A 20,467-nucleotide genomic window follows, 5' to 3' on the forward strand; every position below is an offset into this window, starting at 1 on the left:
TTGCACTGCTGGGGATTTACCCCAAAGATACAGACGCAGTGAAACGCCGGGACACCTGCACCCTGATGTGTATAGCAGCAATGTCCACAGTAGCCACACTGTGGAAGGAGCCTCGGTGTCCGTCGAAAGATGAGTGGATAAAGAAGCTGTGGTCTATGTATGCAACGGAATATTACTCAGCCGTCAGAAATGACAAATACCCACCATTTGCTTCGATGTGGATGGAACTGGATGGGGAGGGTATTATGCTGACTGAAATAAGTCAATCAGAGAAGGATAAACATTATATGGTCTCATTCATTTGGGGAATATAAAAAATAGTGAAAGGGAATAAAGGGGAAAGAGAAAATCAGTGCGAAATATCAGAGAGGGAGACAGAACATGAGAGACTCCTAACTCTGGGAAACGAACAAGGGGTGGTGGAAAGGGAGGTGGCCGGGGGTTTGGGGTGACAGGGTGACGGGCACTGAAGGGGGGCACTTGATGGGATGAGCACTGGGTGTTATGCTGTATGTTGGAAAATTGAACTCCAATAAAAAGAAATTAAAAAAAAAAAAGAAAGAAGCATAGAGATAATCTTCAGAGTCTGCTGTTTCTTTGAAGGGACACCAAGAGTCCAAACTAAAAGGGAAAAAATGATAAATTGGACTTTGTAAAATTAAAATTTTCTGTTCTGCAAATACAGTATTGACAAAATAAAGGAATAAACCTTCTGCCACGTACAAGAAGATTAGGCCGGCTAAGAATTCTCAGGTTCTGCTGTCAGCAAGCTGGAGACCCAGCAGAGCCAATCCTAGTCCATCTGAAAGCCTGAGAACCAAAACCTCTAGTCCTAAAGCCAGTGGCTCAAGGTCCAAGAAGAGCTGAGGTCTCAGTTCCAGTGGCAGGAAAGACCTGTGTCTCAGCTCAGCAGCCAGGCAGGCAGGAGGTGAGCCCCTCTGGCTTGCATCGCTTGAGAGAAGATCAGCCTTTCTCCTATCCAGCCCTGCGACTGACAAGGTGAGGCCCATGCACAGCAGGGAGTGCCATCTGCTAGGCTCAGTTTACCAGTTCTCATGTTAATCTCATCCAGAAGCATCCTCCCAGACACAGCGGAATGTTTGACCAGATCTCCAGGAACCCTGTGGCCCAGTCATGCTGAATCATAAACTATACCAAGTATGGTTGCTGAAGGGGAGGAATGTACAACTACGGTGGAAAAAAGTTGGGCAGTTCTTTGTCAAGTTTACGTGTACTTACCTTACAACCTAGCAATTACACTCCTCTGCCTTTACCAGAGAAACAAAGATACAGGACCACACAAAAACTTGTATGTCAGTGATCTTGATCCATAGTATGCAAATCTTTATGATTTCAAAAGATCTGTATGGTCAAAATATAGGACCAAACCACATAAATGCTTGCAGATAGATGATATTTATTTACAATAACAGAAAACTGGAAATAATCCAAATGTCCATCAGCAAGCAAAGGGCTAAAAAGTTGTGTTGTGTTTATACAACAGAATACTTCGCAGCGGTAAACAGGAATGAGCTGCTGATGTACGCAACCACACAAACGAACGACAGAAATATGAAAATAATGAAAAATGAAATGAAAAAAAGAAAGAATGGAAAAAAAAAACCTGTTACAGAAGAGTACATGCTCTAGAATTCCCATTTAAATGAATCTCTAGAAAGATAAAGATATAGTGACAGGAAACAGCAACGATTGCCTTCGCCTGGGGCTGAAGTGAGAAAATGATTTGGAAAAGACTGAGAAAACATGATCGGAATAATGTAAAGATCCTGCATCTTGATCTTTGTAGTGGTTCCCAGGTGTATAAATTTGTCAAAACTCAACAAAATTTACCCTAGGTGAAATTCAGTACGTTTTATTGTATGTAAATGACATCTCAGTAGAGTTGATTTAGAAACAATAGAATGCACAAAAATGTCAGGATTTAAGACTGATAAAATAGTAAATTGTCTTGAATGAAAATAAGACCCAGCAGCCCAGATTGATTGGTAGCAACAGAGAAAAAGGACAGTGATTTATTGAGTACCTACTCGGTATAAGGCATTCTGCTAAGCACTAGAATGTATTATGTTATTTTATGTTTTTAAATTAACCCAGAGTGTAGTAGTATTAATCCACTTTGCAGGTGAAGAAACTAATACTTAGGGAGTTTATGTTCCTAGACAAAGTGCCTGTTCTCACACCCAGTTAAGAGGTCACGCCAGGCCCCAACTCCAGCCGTGTGGGACTCTAAACTACTCCTATTTTTCTGCCATCTTCATTATATTTCCTAAAGAACAGGAATAGAACAGTCAAGAAGAACAAAAAAAAATCTTAGAAGGATATTATAGTTAGAAATAACTAACTGTACAATTGAGAAACTAAGATCACATTCCACATAGTTTTGGTATTGCTTAAGGATAGCTAAGAGTTTGGAATCCCTTGCTAATAAACACTTGCTGTCTCAGCTCACACCAGCAGATGAGACATACACATCACAAAGAAGTGTTGTAGTACAAACTCCAGACCTCAGAGTTCCAAAAGGAAAGTGATCTCCCTCAGAGCCCATTAAAAAGTGCCCATGCACTTGAGTGGCATGCATGTAGCAGGGTGGTTTCCATGCCTCAGATGCTCCTCGGGTTTCAGGGTGACAATCTGAGCCACAGGGAGCCGGAGTTTCAATTTGGCCCTCTCCAGTAGCTCTACCCCCATTGATTCAGTGGTGGCTGCCTTGGGGTCATGAACTGACTAAACCCAAAGGCCTGAATTCCTTTGTTAACCTTGAACCCACCCCAACTTCCCAAAATTCCTTCAGGTCAGTGAATTATCTAGAACCAGGATTGACCTTCAGAGTTGTTTGGAACACACCTGAATCTACAATTAAGCACAACCTTGCTATTATTTTTTCCTCTAGTTTCTAATAGAACATGGCTGCACAGTATTTTTTTTACTATTCAGAAGACTATATAGATGTATCTATCTTATTCTTCCCGTTCTATTACTTGACTCCAGATAATTTCAAAATTATCTCGCTGATGAAATAACTTTAGAATATTGTGTGTCGTAACTGTAGGTATTGTTAATTTGGTTTTAACCAAAAGAATTTTGACTTCTCTTACTGGACAACTACTTGTTTATTAACGATAGTAAAACATGACGTCTTTATGGGATTTTTTAAAAATATTTCTATGAGGAAAAATCATTACCCCTTCAGAAAATTTCTGGTTAAGTTTCCAGTAAAAAAACAAAAACAAAAACAAAAACAAAACCATTTTAAAACAGATTCATTATATTCAGACCCAGAATGGACTATAAAGAAAATTCTTTTCTCAGATCTTTGATCACTGAAGTGCCCCAGGGCTCAGGCCCTGGTCCTTGCTGTTTACACTCATTCCGGGGTCCAGGTCCGGAGTGATATCGTCTCCTGTCCTGCCTTTCAGGGCTGTTTGTAGGTGGACACCTCCCACATTCGTCATTCTCCCACTGAATTGTATATCCAACTACTCATGTAACCTCTCCTCCAGTTTCTGCAAATAAACATGATCTCACCAACTCCCCCCAAACATACTCATCTGTCTTCTTCACCCCTATGACTTGACTGCAAGGCTGTCTTCCCAGTTAGCCCCCAGATCTCAGAGTTGTCTTTAATTCCTTGCTGTCTTTCAAACCCCCATCCAGTGCATCAGCAAGGAAAACTTTTATCTTGACCTTCAATATAGATCCAGAATCCAGCTGTTTTCTATTATCTCCACTGCTAGATCCTAATTCAGGTGACCATCTTCTCTTGCCTGAATTCTTCAGAAGCCTTTTGTGTGCGGTTTTCCTGCCTTTCCCCATGCCCCACTGTAAGATTCTACATGGAGCAGCCATCTCGATCCACTTAAAGCAAAAGTAAGATCCTATAACTCTTCTGAAGCCATTTGAAGCTTCACCTAGCTCAATCACTATAAAAGCCAAAGTGAGGATGGTGGTCAAAAGGCCTACGTGATCTGTCTGCCCTTCCTTGTCTCTTTTATCACAACCTCTATGTCTGCCTTCCTGACCACTCTGCTGCTTCCTTTACTGTTTCTCAGAAACCCATACAAGTTCCCACTCGTAGACTCATTTTAGCTCATTCCCTTGCCTAGAAAATTCTTTGTCTTGAATTTCTCTTAGAAAACCTTCACTTGCTTCAAGTCTGTTCCCGGAGGTAACAGGCCTACATTGATCATTTATTCTAACTGTAAATCCCATCTCCCTGGCACCCCTCATTTCCGTTGTCCTGCTCCATTTTTTCTTTGCTACACGTCTCTTTCTAAAATGTGATGTGATGTTTTGTATTTGTTACTGGTTTCCCACTCTAGAAGCTTCACCAGAGCAGGAACTTTTACATCTTTCTGTCTCTGCTGTACCCAATGAGGTGAAGACCGTGCTTTACACAAGATAATAGCTTATTGAATAATTGAACAAATAAACTATGAGATACAGAATTTCCACTCACTCATTGGACAGATATATTGAGTGCCAACGATGTGCCATTCCCTGTACCAGCCATTGCCATATAGTAGAAAGCAAAAGACGCATGTTCCCACGGAGCTCGCTCATAGCCTATCCAGAGGACAAGCACTTTAGAAATATTCATTCAAACAAGTGCCTACATGAAAAGTGGGAAAGGTGCTATGAAAGAAAATGACAATGTACCATAAAATATCATAATGGAGAGAACTAGCTTAAATTAGAGGTTCAGGAAAGACCTCATTAAAGAAGTAACATATCTGATGAAAGTTGTAAGGTTAAATTCTTACATAGGCAATCTTAATAGCAATTGACATTGGGCAGGTGGAACATAATTAATAGATAGGAGAGCAGCATTAGATGTGACTAAAGAAGTCAGCATGGACTAGACCACACCAGGCTTCATTGGCTCAGAGGGTTTTGATTTCATCCAAGGTGCAAGGAGAAGACTTTGAAGAGAACTAATAAGCAAAGTAACAACATAATGATGTTTGGGGCTTTGCACTATTAGGCTACCTGTTGTGGGTTTGGGAATGATTCAGAAAAGAACAGAGTTAGGGACACCTGGTGTGTGTGGGGCTCAGTCGGTTGAGCCTTTGCTTTTCGGCTCAGGTCAGGATCCCAGGGTCTTGGGATCTGCCCTGCGTCAGGATCCCTGCCCAGTGGGGCGTCTGCTTCTCCCTCTCCCTCTGCCCCTCCCCGCCCCAACTCATGCACTCTCTCTCATGCTCTCTCTCAAAGACATAAAAGTCGTCTTTAAAAAATTGAAAAGATTTGAGTTACAAGTGGGAAAGCTAGCCAGAATGCAATGATATTAGTTCTAGTGAGAGATGACAATGGGACATATAAATGTGACCTGGGTGCTGACTATAGAGAAGAAAATAATAAGATGGTTATAAAGTATATTTTAAATTAGAACGGTCATGGGTTAGATGTAGAAACAGATATGGCTGCCTGGTTTCAGTCATAAGCAAATGGATGGATACAGGTAGATACAAATGTTGGGGTGAGAAACAGATAATAACATAATGAATCACTGACCACCTTTGTAAGGAGATGGGGATTAGGAAGGAGATGATAGAAAAAAAATTAAGTACATTGTTTGAGTTTAATCAGGTTCATTTTGGTGATCATCCCATATTTTATACATGTTGTCCATATTGTCCCAGAAGGCTCTGAAAGAGTGCCTGACTCTCACAGTTTTGCACGGAATGAACAACGGGCTTGGTACTTCAGGCACGGAAAGCTTGTGAGATGGTGTGTAATATGCATCATCCTGAGTATCTCTTTTCATCCTCACACCAGTAAATGTAGAGTCCGTCTTCCTCAGTTCTCGTCTTCAGGGTCTCGGCTTGGAAAAATCTCCACCTGCTCCTCCTTTATTTTGACTGTTGGTTGTGATTTTTTTGTTTTGTTTTGTTTTGGTTTTTGAGTCTGGGTAGACCAGATGGGACCAGGTGAGGAGAAGGATTTGGCCTACAGCAAAGCTTGGGAAGGAATGTAAATATCTGTAAATATCACGAGCCCTGAGAGAACAGAGCCCACAGCGGAATGTCCGTGTGAATGAATCACCGACACGGCAAGCCTGGGCACAGGACAAGGGTAGGTATTCTAGGGGTCCAAACTTGGCAGGGGACACAATGAGAAACGGGGAAAGCATGCAGCTGCGAAAGGTGTCCCCACAACAGGACAGCCACAGGCGGAGGTGGTATTCAAGAGTTCAGATAATGGTTGGCACCTCATTGTTTTGGAGAAACACACTGAGAACGCAGTTTGGGAAGCTAGGATTGTTAAGAGGCCCATGTGATGGAACAATCAGAATATCCTCGCAGAGCAGTTTCATCACTAGTGTTCAGTGCCCTTCTTGAATTCCTGGGTGAGACCAACAGGTGTGCACCAGATGAAGCCGAGCCAAGCCCGAGGCCGTGACGTGTACAGACTGTCGATTATGGTATAGAGTGATTCCTCCGGTGAGCCTTCACTCACATCTACTCCTGGGTCGAGCAGTTTCTTGTTGCCTCTGCTGCATTGTTAAGTTTGACACCGCATGGACTGGTGGTCTCATCATCGTCTTTTAGAGTTCGAAGACTCAGCCAAATGAATAGGTAACATCCTACTTGCTCTTCTCTTACTTTTAATCATAGAAGTTGCCTAAAAGGGTGACTAATGTATTCAAGGCCTTGAAGAGTCATTAGTGAGAAATTGAAACAAATGTGAAGATCCAGAAAGACCGTACATTTCCGCTTCAAATTCCGCATGTCTGTTTCTCATTGACTTTGGTGCTATCAAATCACAATGACTGAGGCTCCCCGGAACCATTGAGAAAAGTATCACGTGTCATCTAAGCTGGGACATATTTAAAGCACTGCATTATCACTTTGCTAAATAAGATAAGATCTTTTTTTGTTTCACATCTGAAGCTAGATGTGGTCAGATTCTTCTACAAATTCCAAAGAACATTGCCGAATACCAGATACCATGAGCCCGTTTCAAAGCCAAGAGTGAATGATGTCTGGAATTTATGTCCCTGCCAGTTTCACACATCTTGGAACGATATAGTTCCTAACAACATAGAGATTAGCTGTCACAGTCTTTAACTGGCAGTTTGGTACAAAAGGACCATGGTTTTTGTCAAGTTTAATCTGATCGGTAGTGAACTGGAAGAGAGGCTAGGCACAAGTTGGTGGAAACAGGCTTTTAATGGGATGCACTCTCCGGCAAGGTTCCATGGCCCGCAGGGGAGGGAGAGAGCAAGAGAGCGGGGAAGTTGTGGGTCTGGGAAGTCACACCAAAGCAAACTGTAGGGGGGTCTATAAAGAGTTTTTTGGGGGAGGCAGATGGGGGCAGGGCAGCATTCTGATTAGGGCAAGGGTTACAGGTCTTTGTGTGCTAAGTTAAGGTAGGACGGCAAGGTTACTGGCCTGGGGTCGGCCGTTTTGAGGTCCCCAGTCTTGCCAGCCCCACAGTTTTTCCACATACCCCCATACCATTTCCAGTATCTTGGCCTTGTGTGTGTGGTGGGTATATTGTCAACACGTTTTACTGTTGGTCAGACATGTCTTCTAAGGTAGCTACACATGTGTTTAGTGTAATTGTATTACAGGTGTTTTGTGCTAGGGGTACAAAATAATATTAAAATTAAGCAAAAAGAGGGGCATCTGGGTGGCTCAGTCGGTTAAGTTTCCAACTCTTGATCTCAGCTCAAGTCTTGATTTCAGGATCACAAGTTCAAGCGCCGTGTTGGGCTCCACACTGGGTGTGGAGCCTACTTAAAAAAAGAATAAGCAAAAGCAAAGTTAAGGCACAGGAAAATAAGTTATAAGATAAGATAAAACTAGGAATGGGGAAAGCGCAAAATGTAATACCCTGGAGTCCAATACTCTTGGCTGTAGCTTTTTCTGGAAGCCAATAAGAATATGAGAGCATAATCAGTTGTATTATTTCTAAATATCTCCTTAGTGTTTATAAAATACATAAATACTTATAAGATATCTATCAAGTGTTTATAAGATAAAAACGATAGTAACTCAGGTCAGGCCTACCCTACTTATTCCCAGTACTTTGTTAGGAGGGACAATTTTTCCCTTAGGTCCTTATTGACAGGGTACTGCAAAATGCACTAAATAATATTCTTAACAAACCTCCACAACAATCACATTCACAAGAAGCCTAAGAACTAGGCTCTTTCCCCCAGGGCCCATTTCAAACTCTTTTCCATGCCTCAGGCAAAGCCATCTTGTAAAACTAAAATCTGCTGATGTTGCCCTGGTGCTTAAATTCTGCAAGTGGTTTTCCAGTGCTTTTGGAATAAAAATCAGACGAGATCGGGCGCGTTCAGGGTGTTATGGCTGTAGACTTTGGGAATAAAAATCAAAGTCCATAAGGTTACAATCAGGGTCCTACATATTCTGGCCCCAGAATGCTCTCTAAACTGCACCTCAATTGAGTACATTAAAGTCATGTTCCTCCTTTATGGGCCCTGTGAGACCCAGTTATCTCTGCTGCAGGACAGTTATCTCACTTTGTAACTCTAATTCATTCATGTGATTTTTTTTTTCTTTCAAGATTTGATTTGAATCCAAGATCATTACCAATTAGTGTAGTATTAGTTTCAGGGGTAGAATTTAGTGATTTGTCACTTGCATAGAACACCCAGAGTGTTCACTACATGATGTGCCCTTCTTAATGCCCATCACTCATTTACCCCACCCCACCTCTGCACCTCCCCTGAGCAACTCTGTTTGTTCCCTAGAGTTAAGAGTCTCTTGCGGTGTGCCTCCCTGTCTGTGATTTCTTGATCAATGTCTGGCTCTTCAGGAGACTGGGTTCCTTGTTTGGTTTTGTTAATAATCATTTTCCCTGTGCCAACCATATTTCTGGCTCAATAAAAATGTGAATGAATCATGGATGGATGGATGGATAAACAAAAGTAATGAGTTTTTTATTCTTCAGATCCAAGAATCTGATCTGATTCTTGTGATTGACAAGAATTGTGACAAGAATTCTTGTGATTGACATCACATAGGTGGTTTTTGTTGTGCCTAAGATTTCATATCCGAGAAACCACCAAGGAGCCGACACCGATGCAAACACACGAGAGTTTATTTGGAAGCTCGAGCTTAGGTCCAAGTATACCCTACAGCAGAGCAAGGACTTGGACCCCCAATGGGGGTTTCAGCTTAGTTTTATGGGCTGGTCTAGGGGACCTCCAGAAGGGGTGGAGGAATTTTTCAAGTTCTTTTTACGTTCTGATATGGGGCTTTCAAAGGCATTGAGCTCTGTTCTCATTCTAATATGGGGCTTTCTAGGGCGTTAAGCTGTAAACTGTTTTTTTTTTTTGTTTGTTTGTTTGTTTTGTTTTTGCTTTCCCTGTAACTGAAGTAAGGTAAATTTCAGCTCTTATTCACAGGGGCCTGGGATGCCCGGACTTGTGCTAATGCTGAACTTAAAGTGGAATGGCATTAATTTTCTTGGCATCCACAGTTATCTGTAAGGATTAGAACTTAAAGCAATTTTAGGAGCTAACAGAAAATTCTAGGTAGGCTGCTTCTATGTAGGGCTGCAACTAGTATGAGACCAATGTCTATAGATCAGAATAGCTGGCAGGAAGAAAAGCTAGTCATTAGTGGGCAAGAGCCAGAGCAAACCAGTCCATGGAACTGAAATTATTATTATTATTATTATTTTTTTGAACTGAAATTAAAATAGCATAAACTGTCTGACTCTGACTGGGAGCTGAGGTAGAGTCAATTATTTGCTTATGGATTTTTTTTTTAAGGATAGATTTTAAAACCAGTAGAAAAGAATGAAATACGTATCTGTCAGTCAATCCTCTGAAAGTATTTTGTTCACAAACAAAATGTTAATAGGTGCTGAGCAACTGTCAATTTAGAATATAATCTCTAACATGTTTTAAGTGTATTAACAAAACATTACAATGTTTTAACATGTGTTAAACATTAAATGTGAGGTTTTGATTGTCACTTCACTTGGGTGATTCTCTATGAATCTCAATTGAGTCATTGAAAAATTTCACTATGTGAAGACACTTTGATTTAACTGTCCCTCCTGTAATATGGGGGTGGGGGTCAAGATTTCCTGAAAAGGATTCTAGAAGGTTGTTTCCAAAGCAGGGCTCATTATTTCAGCGGATAACATGTAAAGGGAAATAATAAGTTGTAATTATATAAATGACGGATGTCCCCTTCTAGCTGTATTGGTACAATTCCTTTCAGAAGTAGGATTTTATCAGGTGAATAACCTCAGCTCATGTTAAGAGAAGTTTGTATTATGGTGATCTAAGGGCAAATTCAACCTGAAAAAAATGTAGTGTTCCAAGTTTGGTTTCAACCTCCAAGTGCCCTTTCCTGGAAATCTCACCAACTTTTCTCAACTGTTTAACACTTGCCACTCTTGGTGGCTTTAGAAAAGTCCAAAAACAATTGAACTCATTTCCAGTTAACTAAAAAAGTCAAGGGAAGGTTCAAAAAAAAAAAAAAAAAAAGGAGGAGGAGGAGAAGAAGAAGAAGGAGAAGGAGAAGAAAAGAGGAAGAGGGTACTTCATGTATTTCACACAGTGGGGATTTGATTAAAGAATTCTGGGTTGAGTGTAACTGACATGTTGTATAGTAAAGATGTCTCTTAGCAGTGGAAACTTCATAGATTTAGCGAAATGGTAATACCTTCCACAGCCTAGATTGCTTACTGAGGCAGGACCACATAAAGTGATGTTGGAGGGAGGAATTTATTTAAAAACTGTAGCTTTGTCCTGGATCACCGAGTTTCCACATGGTCTTGCAAAAAACGAGGGGAAAAATTATTTTGTATAACTATAAACTTTCTGACCCGTGATGAAGTATAGAGAAGGCATAAAAATGAAAGATGAAAATAGAAGGGAATCAAAAAATCACTGGGATGAAGTCACTTTTGCTGGGAACTATGAAAGGAAGCACACACACTTCCAGTGTGCTTCTTGCTGTTTTGTTCATAAACAGCAGAACCACTTTAAGAAAAATGTGTCTCTGTTATCTTCCTGCGGCTTCTCTGTACTTTCTGCATCCCATCTCTGTCCATATCGCTGAGAATTGGGGTGATGCTCCCTTGGACCAATGGATGGTGAGTAGGGAAGGAAGCTCAGAAGTGAGCATAATCCCTCTGCTCTATAACTGCCATCTGTGTGTCAGAAACAGCATGGTTTGGGATTTTTTTGCTACCTGAAGGTGATTAGCTAGCTTGTTCCTGTTTCACAGATGCCAGCAGAAGACACAAGACTTCTGGGTCAGTGGCCTAAGACTTGGTTACCCATGGCAGAAGCATCCAGAGCTTCAGGTCGGTTCATGTTGGTTCTCATGCCTACCTCATTCCACAGGAACATTGCAAAGACCTCAGCATGCAGCCTGCACACTCATGAGTGTGTTCCCAGAGAGGAAAACTGAGTTTTAGAGCAAGAGAAGATGGGCCAGCTCTGTGCTTAGGAGGAAACGTCTCCTCATCCCTCAAAGTTGCTCAGGACAAATACAATCCTGAGGGGTGGTCCCAGATAGAGTGTGGTCAGGACTTTGGTAGATACAAGGAGTACATTTAGGGACACTTGTGGCCAATGGCAGGTTGCCTCTCCCAACGCTGGGACAAAGACCCAGTCCTGCCACTCATACGTCTCAGCTGCTCTTCAGGTTACACACCTCAGGCCCTAAATCCATAGGGCCTGGGTGTAAACCCCAGTTTTACCAGTTATTACCTTCAAACAAGTTATTTAACCACTTTGTGTCTTGGTTTCCCATCAATGATTAGGACAATAATGAAGCCACTTGCTAGGATTAAATGAGTTAACACACATATTGCACTTAGAACAGGTCCTAGTCCGCAGTAAGTAGTATTTCTGTTTCAATATGTATTTTGCTTCTAACTTTCCAGTTACCTTTTGGATAATTTCATATTATTTCATTCTAATTCCTCATCCAGGATTTCATGAGAAAATTAAGCCCTAATGCCACCACAGCTGCATCAAAAGCAATGACTTAACTTCTCCCCTATGCTTCTAGGATGCTAGCTATCAACCCTCCTTCGAAGAATTGAGAAAATGATGACTTGAATTAGGTTCCATGGTCTATCCTTCAGATTGGAATCCCAGGGTTAAAATTTAATTTTTGAGGTCCCTGGGTAGCTCAGTGGGTTGAGCAACCGACTCTTGGTTTCTGCTTGGGTCACAATTTTGGAGTCCTGGGATCAAGTCCCAAATCAGGCTCTGAGCTCAGTGGGATGGCTGCTTAAGGTTCTCCCTCTCCTTCTCCCTCTGCCCCTCCTCCTCCTGCTCATGTTCTCTTTTTTTTTTTTCTGTCTCTCTAAAAAATAAATAAAATAAATCTTTTGAGAAAACAAGCTATTTTTTTTCTTTTTTGCCCTTAATGGACAGACCTCACTGTAGGCTAGCCCGTAGGGGCCATAACTCTTCTAGTCAGTGGCGCTCCTTCGATCAGGGAACAATCTAGTGCTCTTGGCCTCTGCAGCCTGTCCCATTCATCACTGTGTGGCTGGGCCTACTACCACCAAGTCTGACACCAGTCGATACAGCAAAATGATTTATTTAATCAATCAATGAAGGGTGTAGCCAGGACCAGCATCGATAGCTTATCCCCCTTCCCCAACTCTATCTTTTTCTTGAATTTGACTCCTAGTATGAATGACTTTAAGGGGCAGTTCTTTTATCTCTTCCGCTTAGTTCTATAAGAAGTAAATTGGAAGATGCGGTACATTATCTGCAGATAAATACACTTCCCAAGACCATGTCTTTTAGAATACTCTCAGCTAACTTTTGCAACAAGGCTAACAGAAGATAGTTTATACATAGCCATGAGATTTTGGAAAATATGCTCCAGGCACATTGCTTTCTGGTAATAAAGATTAGAAAATCTAGGAAAGCAGAGCGTTGACAGATCCTAGATGGTTTCCTTCCAAAATCCTGTATCTCACATAGACTTTCAGGAAATCCTGGATCACATTCAGCGCAGATCTGGAGGTTCTGATACGAGACCCATATACTTCAAATATCAGGCTGTCAGAAGACAGAATGCCATTCCATTGCACAGGTTTTGGCACTTGACAAATTATTGGTCCTGGAAACTATCCCACTTCAATCTGAGATTGGCCACAAGCTGTCGGAAAACAGAAGTAGTTCCCCAAAAAAGATCTTTTTAAGATATTTGGACTCAGATAAATTCCAGTTGAGACCCCAGGATTCTGACTATATTGATTTCATCTTGAAAAATTTTAGGACATTTTATTCTATGTCAACGATAATTCTTGCAGATAATGCACTTAAATTCCAAAGCAAATCAATATCGAAAAATTCTTAGAGAGCATTTCTGAGCTCAGGGCTGAGCTAGTAGGTGTATGGGAAGCTCAGATATATTTGATCTGCCTTCAAGGAGCTTACCTTCAAGAAGGCTTCCCCTCATACCCACCCACACCTGTTCCCTCCCACCATTTGGCTAGAACTTCCACCCTTTCCTAGAGAAGGTTTACCTTGATTATAGATCAAATTCTAAAAAGAAGGCAAACTCACTCAGCAAAACTAACTAATCACATGTTTCAAAATAACCAAGTGAATTCCTCCTTCAAATCATTTTGGAATTTTATTGGATTCCTACCTAATTTAGCCGTAAACCCAAACTCCATTTCTTCATTACATTTCTGAAATTCATTACAGTAATTGCATGATCTTTCCTGCAGGTTAGTTTTATTTCTCCAACTCCCTGTGTAGTCCAAAACTGTTTTGGCTTTCTTTTTCTCGTCTCTTAAATTTGTATATATTGCAAACTAAAACTGCACTGCTGTTAAACTGGACTTTACTTTCTCCTACCTGGGAATGTCTCCTGACCAAAAGCCATTGTTCTATAGCAGTATGCTTATATATAATTTCCCCAACTACTAGATCCATTAAATATAAACTTCATTTTTAAGTTTCATGACCCAAGGAAATGAAATGCATTCCCCAAAGCTCTCATGATCTTGCAGTAAAGGAAAAGAAACCAGACTAATTAACTCTTGTTCACAGAAGGCCTCTTCAAACAAACACATGAACAAATAATGTGAGCTTCTGAATGCCGCCGTAGAAATTCCACTGCAGATGTGGTAAATGGCAAGATTTGTCCAAGTTCAGCCGCCACCATTCCTGCTGCCTTTACCATGATCACTGGCTGGGGAGGAGTCAAGAGAAAGATCAGTATTGTTACAGTATTTGTTGAGAGCTTCCCAGCAGCTATTTATTTCCTCCCCCCCCTTAATAGATTCTTTTTAAAATAATTTTTTTTTGTTTTTCCTGACTTTAACACACAATGTTAAATTAGTTCCAGGTGTGCCACATAGTGATTTGACAACTCTATACATTATGCTGTGCTCACCATAAATGTAGCTCCTGTCACCATATGCACTGTTACAGTATCATTGACTATATTCCTTATGTCTTTTATTCCCTGATTTATTTACTCTGTAACTGGAAGCCTGTACCTCCTCCTCCCCTTCACCCATTTTGATCATCACTTCACTGCCTTCTGACAGCCATCAGTTTGTTCTATTTATAGGCCCAATTCTGCTTTATGTTGTTTTTTTCCTTTGTTTTTGTAGATTCCACATATGACTGAAATCATGATTATCTGTCCTTCTCAGTCTGACTTCTTTCACTTAGCACAACACCCTCCAGGTCCATCCATGTTGTTGCAAATGGCACAACCTCATCGTTTTTCCATGCTGCAAAATATTCTGCTATGCACACCCCGCCATGTGTATGTGGCCACATGTACGCAGGTATGTAGTATGTGTATGCCGTATCTTCCTCCTCCATTCGTCTATCAGTGGACTCTGGTTGCTTCCGTATCTTGACCATCGTAAATAATGCTGCAATAAACATAGGATGCACGTATCTTTTTGAATTCGTGTTTTCATTTTCTTGGGGTCAATACCCAGCCCAGAAGCTCACTTTTATGCACAACTCCACTACCAATTATGAAAACATGGAGAAGGCAATCTGCATTGCATGCCCTTATCTTCCTTTCTTCTATAATGTTAGAAACACTTGATCAAGGCTAAAATTCCATCATTATTCACCTAAGGGAATTTAAACCTACAACGGTTGTAAATTGTCCGGGATTAAAACTAGCAGACTTGTGTGGATTAAAATGCATTTGTTACACTAATACAAAAAGGTATGATGTACATTCACCAGTTTGTTTTTCCTGATTTTAAGTATGGTGAACGTGGGGTACCCGGATGGCTCAGTGGTGGAGGTCGTGATCCCACAATTCCAGGATCGATTCCCACATCGGGTCCCTGCAGGGAGCCTGCTTCTCTCTCTGCCTGTGTTTCTACCTGTCTCTGTGTGTCTCTCATGAATGAATGAATGAATGAATGAATGAATGAATCTTTTTAAAAAATAAATAAATAAGGTGAACTTCAAGTACATTTCCAAATATATATATTTGCCCCTCCTAGAATTTAGTAATTGAGTTAAATTGTCTGACATAAATTCCTCCTTCCTTCCTTCCCTCCTGTTTCCACCTCTCCTTTTTCCTTCTACAAACAGCAAGCTGTGAAAATGTTCTAAGCACTGCATTTATCCCTAGAAATTTGCCAAAAAATTTTAAAAATAAAGGAATAAATAATTTTGCCCTCAAAAAAAGAGGCAGACAACCAAAGTGCTAAGGTTTTCTGCCATAAAAGGTATAGTTGCAATTAATATTCTCTCACACAAATTTTATAGGTTCTTTCGTTCAAAAGGAAATGACACATCAAGTTAGGCACTTTCTTTTTGCTATACATAGTTTTATCAGTTAGTTGTTACTGCAAAAAAATCAATGGGAAAGTAGAAAAGTAATAGAAAACACTCTTTATAGCTGACTTTGCAGAACATTATATCATCATTCGATTAATGCACATAGTTAACATTTAACTGTCTTAAGAGAAATATTTTTCTTCTTTACAGCCCACATTGCTTCCTTCCCTCAAGCTTAATTTAATGCAAAAACTCCCACTGATAGAGTTGTTAATGCTTGAGAATTTTTGTTTCTGTTCACAAAGCATGAGATACATTTCTATGTGTTGTGTACTATATATGTTGAAGCAGCAATAACATTTCTCATAGCCTTTCTCCCCTTTACAGATAGACCCTGGGGTTTCTGGCAGCTGTGCCTGACCTTGCTGGTTAGGAGTCCTGGTGAGGCTCCAGCAGTGTCTGAGGATGAAGCCTGGGTGAGCTCTGTCCTGGGAGGCGGAGGTGTTTGACTCCAGGGATGGATGTTGTGAAGTTCATTTGGAAATGGCTTCCTTGTGCAGGGCCCCACTGTACCTGGCTGTTATCTTCTCCTAGATGCCCTCTGTGCTGATGTGGTGCTATGGCGCCCCCCCACCAAAGGTCAGAGTGCCCTGCTGAGCTGTGCCGGCCTATCCTTAGTGTGCCTGTCCATGTCCCCACGTGTCTCCTGGTGGCCGCCGTGCTCCCTCGTGATTTTGATTGTGGGGACTTGGGTCCATGTTAGTATGGTAATAGCATCTGAGTTGGAGGGTAGAGTTCATTTTATTCCTTTTTGTTAGAATCCATAGCTTTATTAATGAATTGACTGTGTTTATAGAATCACTGAGATTCTAAAGGGGTCACTTAATTTTTTAAAAATAATCTACCAGCTTTTATGAAGCATGGTATATTCTATAGGGTTTTTCTAAAGGTTTCAGTTCATATGCCTTGCAAATGTCAGTGGCTTGCTATATATAATTTGTCCTAAGACAAGGTGGCTTATTGCAGAATAATACAGTGTTTGGGATTTTAAAGGGAACCTCGACATTAAAAAAAAGTATTTGTGGTACTCAGTATTTAGGAGTTCTTTCTCCATTAATTCAGTAGCCAGTTTTGCCACAGATTTTGCTCTTCTTTTTTTTCCTTTGAGGTATAATTGGTATGTATTCCATAAGTTTAAGATGTACAGCCTTCTAATTTGACATTTGTATATACTACGGAGTGATCGCCACTGTAAGTCTGGTTACCATCTGTTACTGTAGTGACCCCCCTTCACCCATTTCACCCATAGCCCATGCCCCTTCCCTCTGATGACCACATCTGTTCTCTGCATCTTTGAGTTTGGTTTTGTTTTGTCCGTTTTGTTTTCTAGATTCCGCAGATGAGTGAAATCATATGGTATTTTTCTTCTTCTGTCTCATGTATTGCACCCTCCAAGTCCATTCTCCTGGTCACAGTTGACTCCTTGTCACAAAGACTTGAGTCTTTTTAATGACTGAGTAGTATTCTGTGCATGTGTGTATATCCATTCATCCATCCATGAACACTTAGATTGCTTTTGTATCTTGGCCAGTGTAAATAATACTGTTGTAAGTTAGGGCTGCATGTATCTTTTTGAATTAGCATTTTGATATCCTTTGGGTAAATACTCAGGAGTGGAATAGCTGGATCAGATGATAGGTTCTAAGACCAGAAGCCAGGAAATGCCTAGAAAACAGGGCAGTAAGCTTCTTGACATTGGTCTTAGCAACATTGTTTTTGGATGGGACTCCAAAGGCAAGGGAAACAAAAGCAAAAATAAACAAATGGGAGTATTATCACGCTAAACTGTTTCTGCACCATGAAGGAAATCATCAACAAAATGAAAATACAGGGCACCTGATTGCCTCAGTTGGTTAAGCATCTGCCTTTGGCTCAGGTCATGGTCCCAGGTCCTGTAATTGAGCCTCCCATTGGGCTCCCTGCTCAGTGGGGGGATGCCCGCTTCTCCCTCTCCTGCTCCTGCTTGTTTTCTCTCTCTCTCTCTCTGTAAAATAAATAAATAAATTATTTTTTTAAAAAACGAAGACAACCTACTAAATGGGAGAAATTATTTGCAAATTATATGTCTAATAAGAGATTAATATACAAAATATATAAAGAACTCCTACAACTCAATAACAGGTATCTTGACTAAAATATGGCCAGAAGACCTGAAAAGACGTTTCTCCAAAGAAGACCTGCAGATGGCCAACAGATACTTGAAAAGATGCTCAACATCACATCAGGGAAATACAAACCAAAACCATAATGAGCCATGACCTCACACCTGATAGAATGGGTGTTATCATAAAGAGAAGAAATAAGTGTTGGTGAGGATACGGAGGAAGGGAAACCCTCTCTGCACTGTTGACAGGAATCAAACTGGTGCAGCCTCTGTGGAGAACAGTATGGAGGTTTGGCAAAGAGATAAAGTAGAACTCGCTCATGTCTTGCCAGTTATTGCTAATTAGTACCTGTATGTGAGAAGAATCGATAGGTGTGGACACTACAAACCCAAGCACTAGTTCTTTTTTCAGTTGTTCTACTTACACAGCTTTGCCATACACTGAATTGCATATGAAAGGAAGAGTTGAGTGGAAGCCTTCAGACCTACTTTGCTTGAGAGTCGAAGTTGACTTCATTTGAGTTTTAATCATAAACATGCAGGATTTTGTATGTGAGGGGACTTTGACCTTAGTGTCATCCATGTCAATTAATAATAATAAAACATACGTTAAAAAGGCATGTGGTTGTCATAGACGCATTATAACAAGTCTTCTACATGAGATGTATCTGTCCAGCCTCCTACCACACACACACACACACACGTGGAAGGACATTCCCTATGAGGAATTGGAAACATGGCCATTGTCCGTATGTGAGTGGGCTGTTCTTAACCTCCTGAGCTGACAAATCTAGTCTGTGTACAAATTGTGTTTAGTGTTTTTTTAAATGTGTGTTATTTTCTTTTTGAAAATAATCTTAATTTCCTTACGGTTATTTGTTAATTTTATCCATTCTAGAGAGAGCCTTTGTGCAGTACCGAGTATGCTAGAACTATCATCCAAATAGTGATACATTTTTCTAGACTGAAGAAATCTAGATGTATTTTTGTGTTTTATATCTTTAATACTTGAATGGCTTTAACCAAAATAAATAGCTGTTCACACATGACTGATAGGGTTTTAGTTTTTGTCACCCAGTGAAATAGGCTTGTCGATTGGCCCTAGGTCATCATCAGCTTAAAGAGAGGAAAATGCACTTGTTTTAATATCTATGTGATCAAGATACCAAGCTACATTTTCTTCTCTAGCAGAGATGTGTCACACGAGGTTGTAGCTGTGTTCAGTGTAGTCATGTGGATGGATGCAAAATGAAGAGAAACGTTCCAGTCTGAAGCATTGTCATCTTTTCTCCTAATGAGCCTAAAATTCTAACAAACAACGCACTTTTGGCATCTTTCTTGACAAGCACACTGTATACGCTTGTCAATGGTTAAAAAAATGGATTGAAAAAAATTGATTGAAAAAAAAAATGGATTGACTCCCAAATTGTTTTTAAATTCAGCAGTTTATCTAGTAGGTGACAGATTAAAAATGCACACTCAGAGCTTGTTCTCTGGGTTTGAACGTAATTCTATTTAAACTGTAAGACATGGTGTCTTCATTTTCTGACAGTCCTTGAGACGAAATTTATCTCATTAGTCATTAAGCATCATATTTCTTACATGGCTGCTGTTAATTCGAGGAAGGTCATTTGGGAGGGCTTATTAAGTGGGACAAATGCAGCAAATGCTAAGAAAGTACGGCCGCCAGCAGTTCAGCCAGTTTGACAAGGCCTGCTAGGTGATTGATAACTGCACCAGTTTGAAATCCAGACCTCGAGGAATGGAGTGGTAACCAGGTGCGAGAAGAAGCAATTGCCAACATATGCCTGCTCGTAGGCAGGGAAGACATAGATTACAGTGCAGGGAGTGTCAGGAGGCTTTTTTTATCATGAATTCTGCCTCTTACTCACCTGTTATTTTTAGAACATTGCATCTGTTTGTCAAAAAGAAATGAAAGCTGAATAGGTTCAGTCTACGTGGCCTTCAAGGGGCTCCAGAACTAAAAGCTCTCTGATACATGAAGTGACGCTGTTTTATATTAACCATAATCTAAAAGTACAGAATTGGTTTGCTTGTCGTAAAAATAACAGCCGTTTGCTCTGGCTGACATTGTTGCCAAATTGCAAGTTAGTGGCAACATAGATCTAAGCCTACTTGTCTGTGACCTGCCTCACGTTGGCAACCAATGAATGGTACCGGTGAGTAGATGATAAACTCCAGCAGATGACAGGCTGTCGACAGAGAGACTGAAGCAGAAGATCAGGAAATCTTATAATGTGACACATCTGGTACAGAATCGTGTGCAGGCTGGCCCGCTGCCGGATTGTACTGTGGAGTGTAGGAATGCTCTCTGGGTCATATCAACATGTTAATAAAGGGAAAGTTTTCTTTTCCAATCGAGAGGGGTGACCTTATATTAATTGGCAGGAATTTTGAGCAATTTTATTTTTTATTTATTTATTTTTTTTTATGATAGTCACACAGAGAGAGAGAGAGAGGGGCAGAGACACAGGCAGAGGGAGAAGCAGGCTCCATGCACCGGGAGCCCGACGTGGGATTCGATT

General features: G+C 40.7%; 1 protein-coding gene across 7 annotated transcripts in view; it reads right to left on the bottom strand.

Annotated features, from left to right (window-relative positions):
- Window positions 1-5,580: 5,580 nt before the first annotated feature.
- LOC112670468 (cyclic AMP-responsive element-binding protein 3-like protein 2) overlaps window positions 5,581-20,467 on the bottom strand; it is a 40,555-nt gene continuing 25,668 nt past the window's right edge. For 2 of the 7 annotated variants that reach the window (XR_007402783.1, XR_004805512.2), the window contains exons 2-3: window positions 17,654-17,801; window positions 12,557-14,186 (exon numbers count right to left, since the gene is read on the bottom strand). Coding sequence is in view for 2 of the 7 variants with exons in the window: in XM_049095147.1 (XP_048951104.1) it covers window positions 14,028-14,186; window positions 14,720-14,883; window positions 17,654-17,801 (471 nt within the window). In the remaining 5 variants the exon portion in view is untranslated. Of the gene's footprint in view, window positions 7,760-12,556; window positions 14,187-14,719; window positions 14,884-17,653; window positions 17,802-20,467 lie in introns of those variants that run through there. The other 5 variants (XM_049095147.1, XR_007402781.1, XR_007402782.1 and 2 more) reach the window with 5 other exon arrangements.

This window comes from Canis lupus, chromosome 16 (assembly GCF_003254725.2).
Source record: "Canis lupus dingo isolate Sandy chromosome 16, ASM325472v2, whole genome shotgun sequence".
Lineage (NCBI taxonomy): Eukaryota > Metazoa > Chordata > Mammalia > Carnivora > Canidae > Canis > Canis lupus.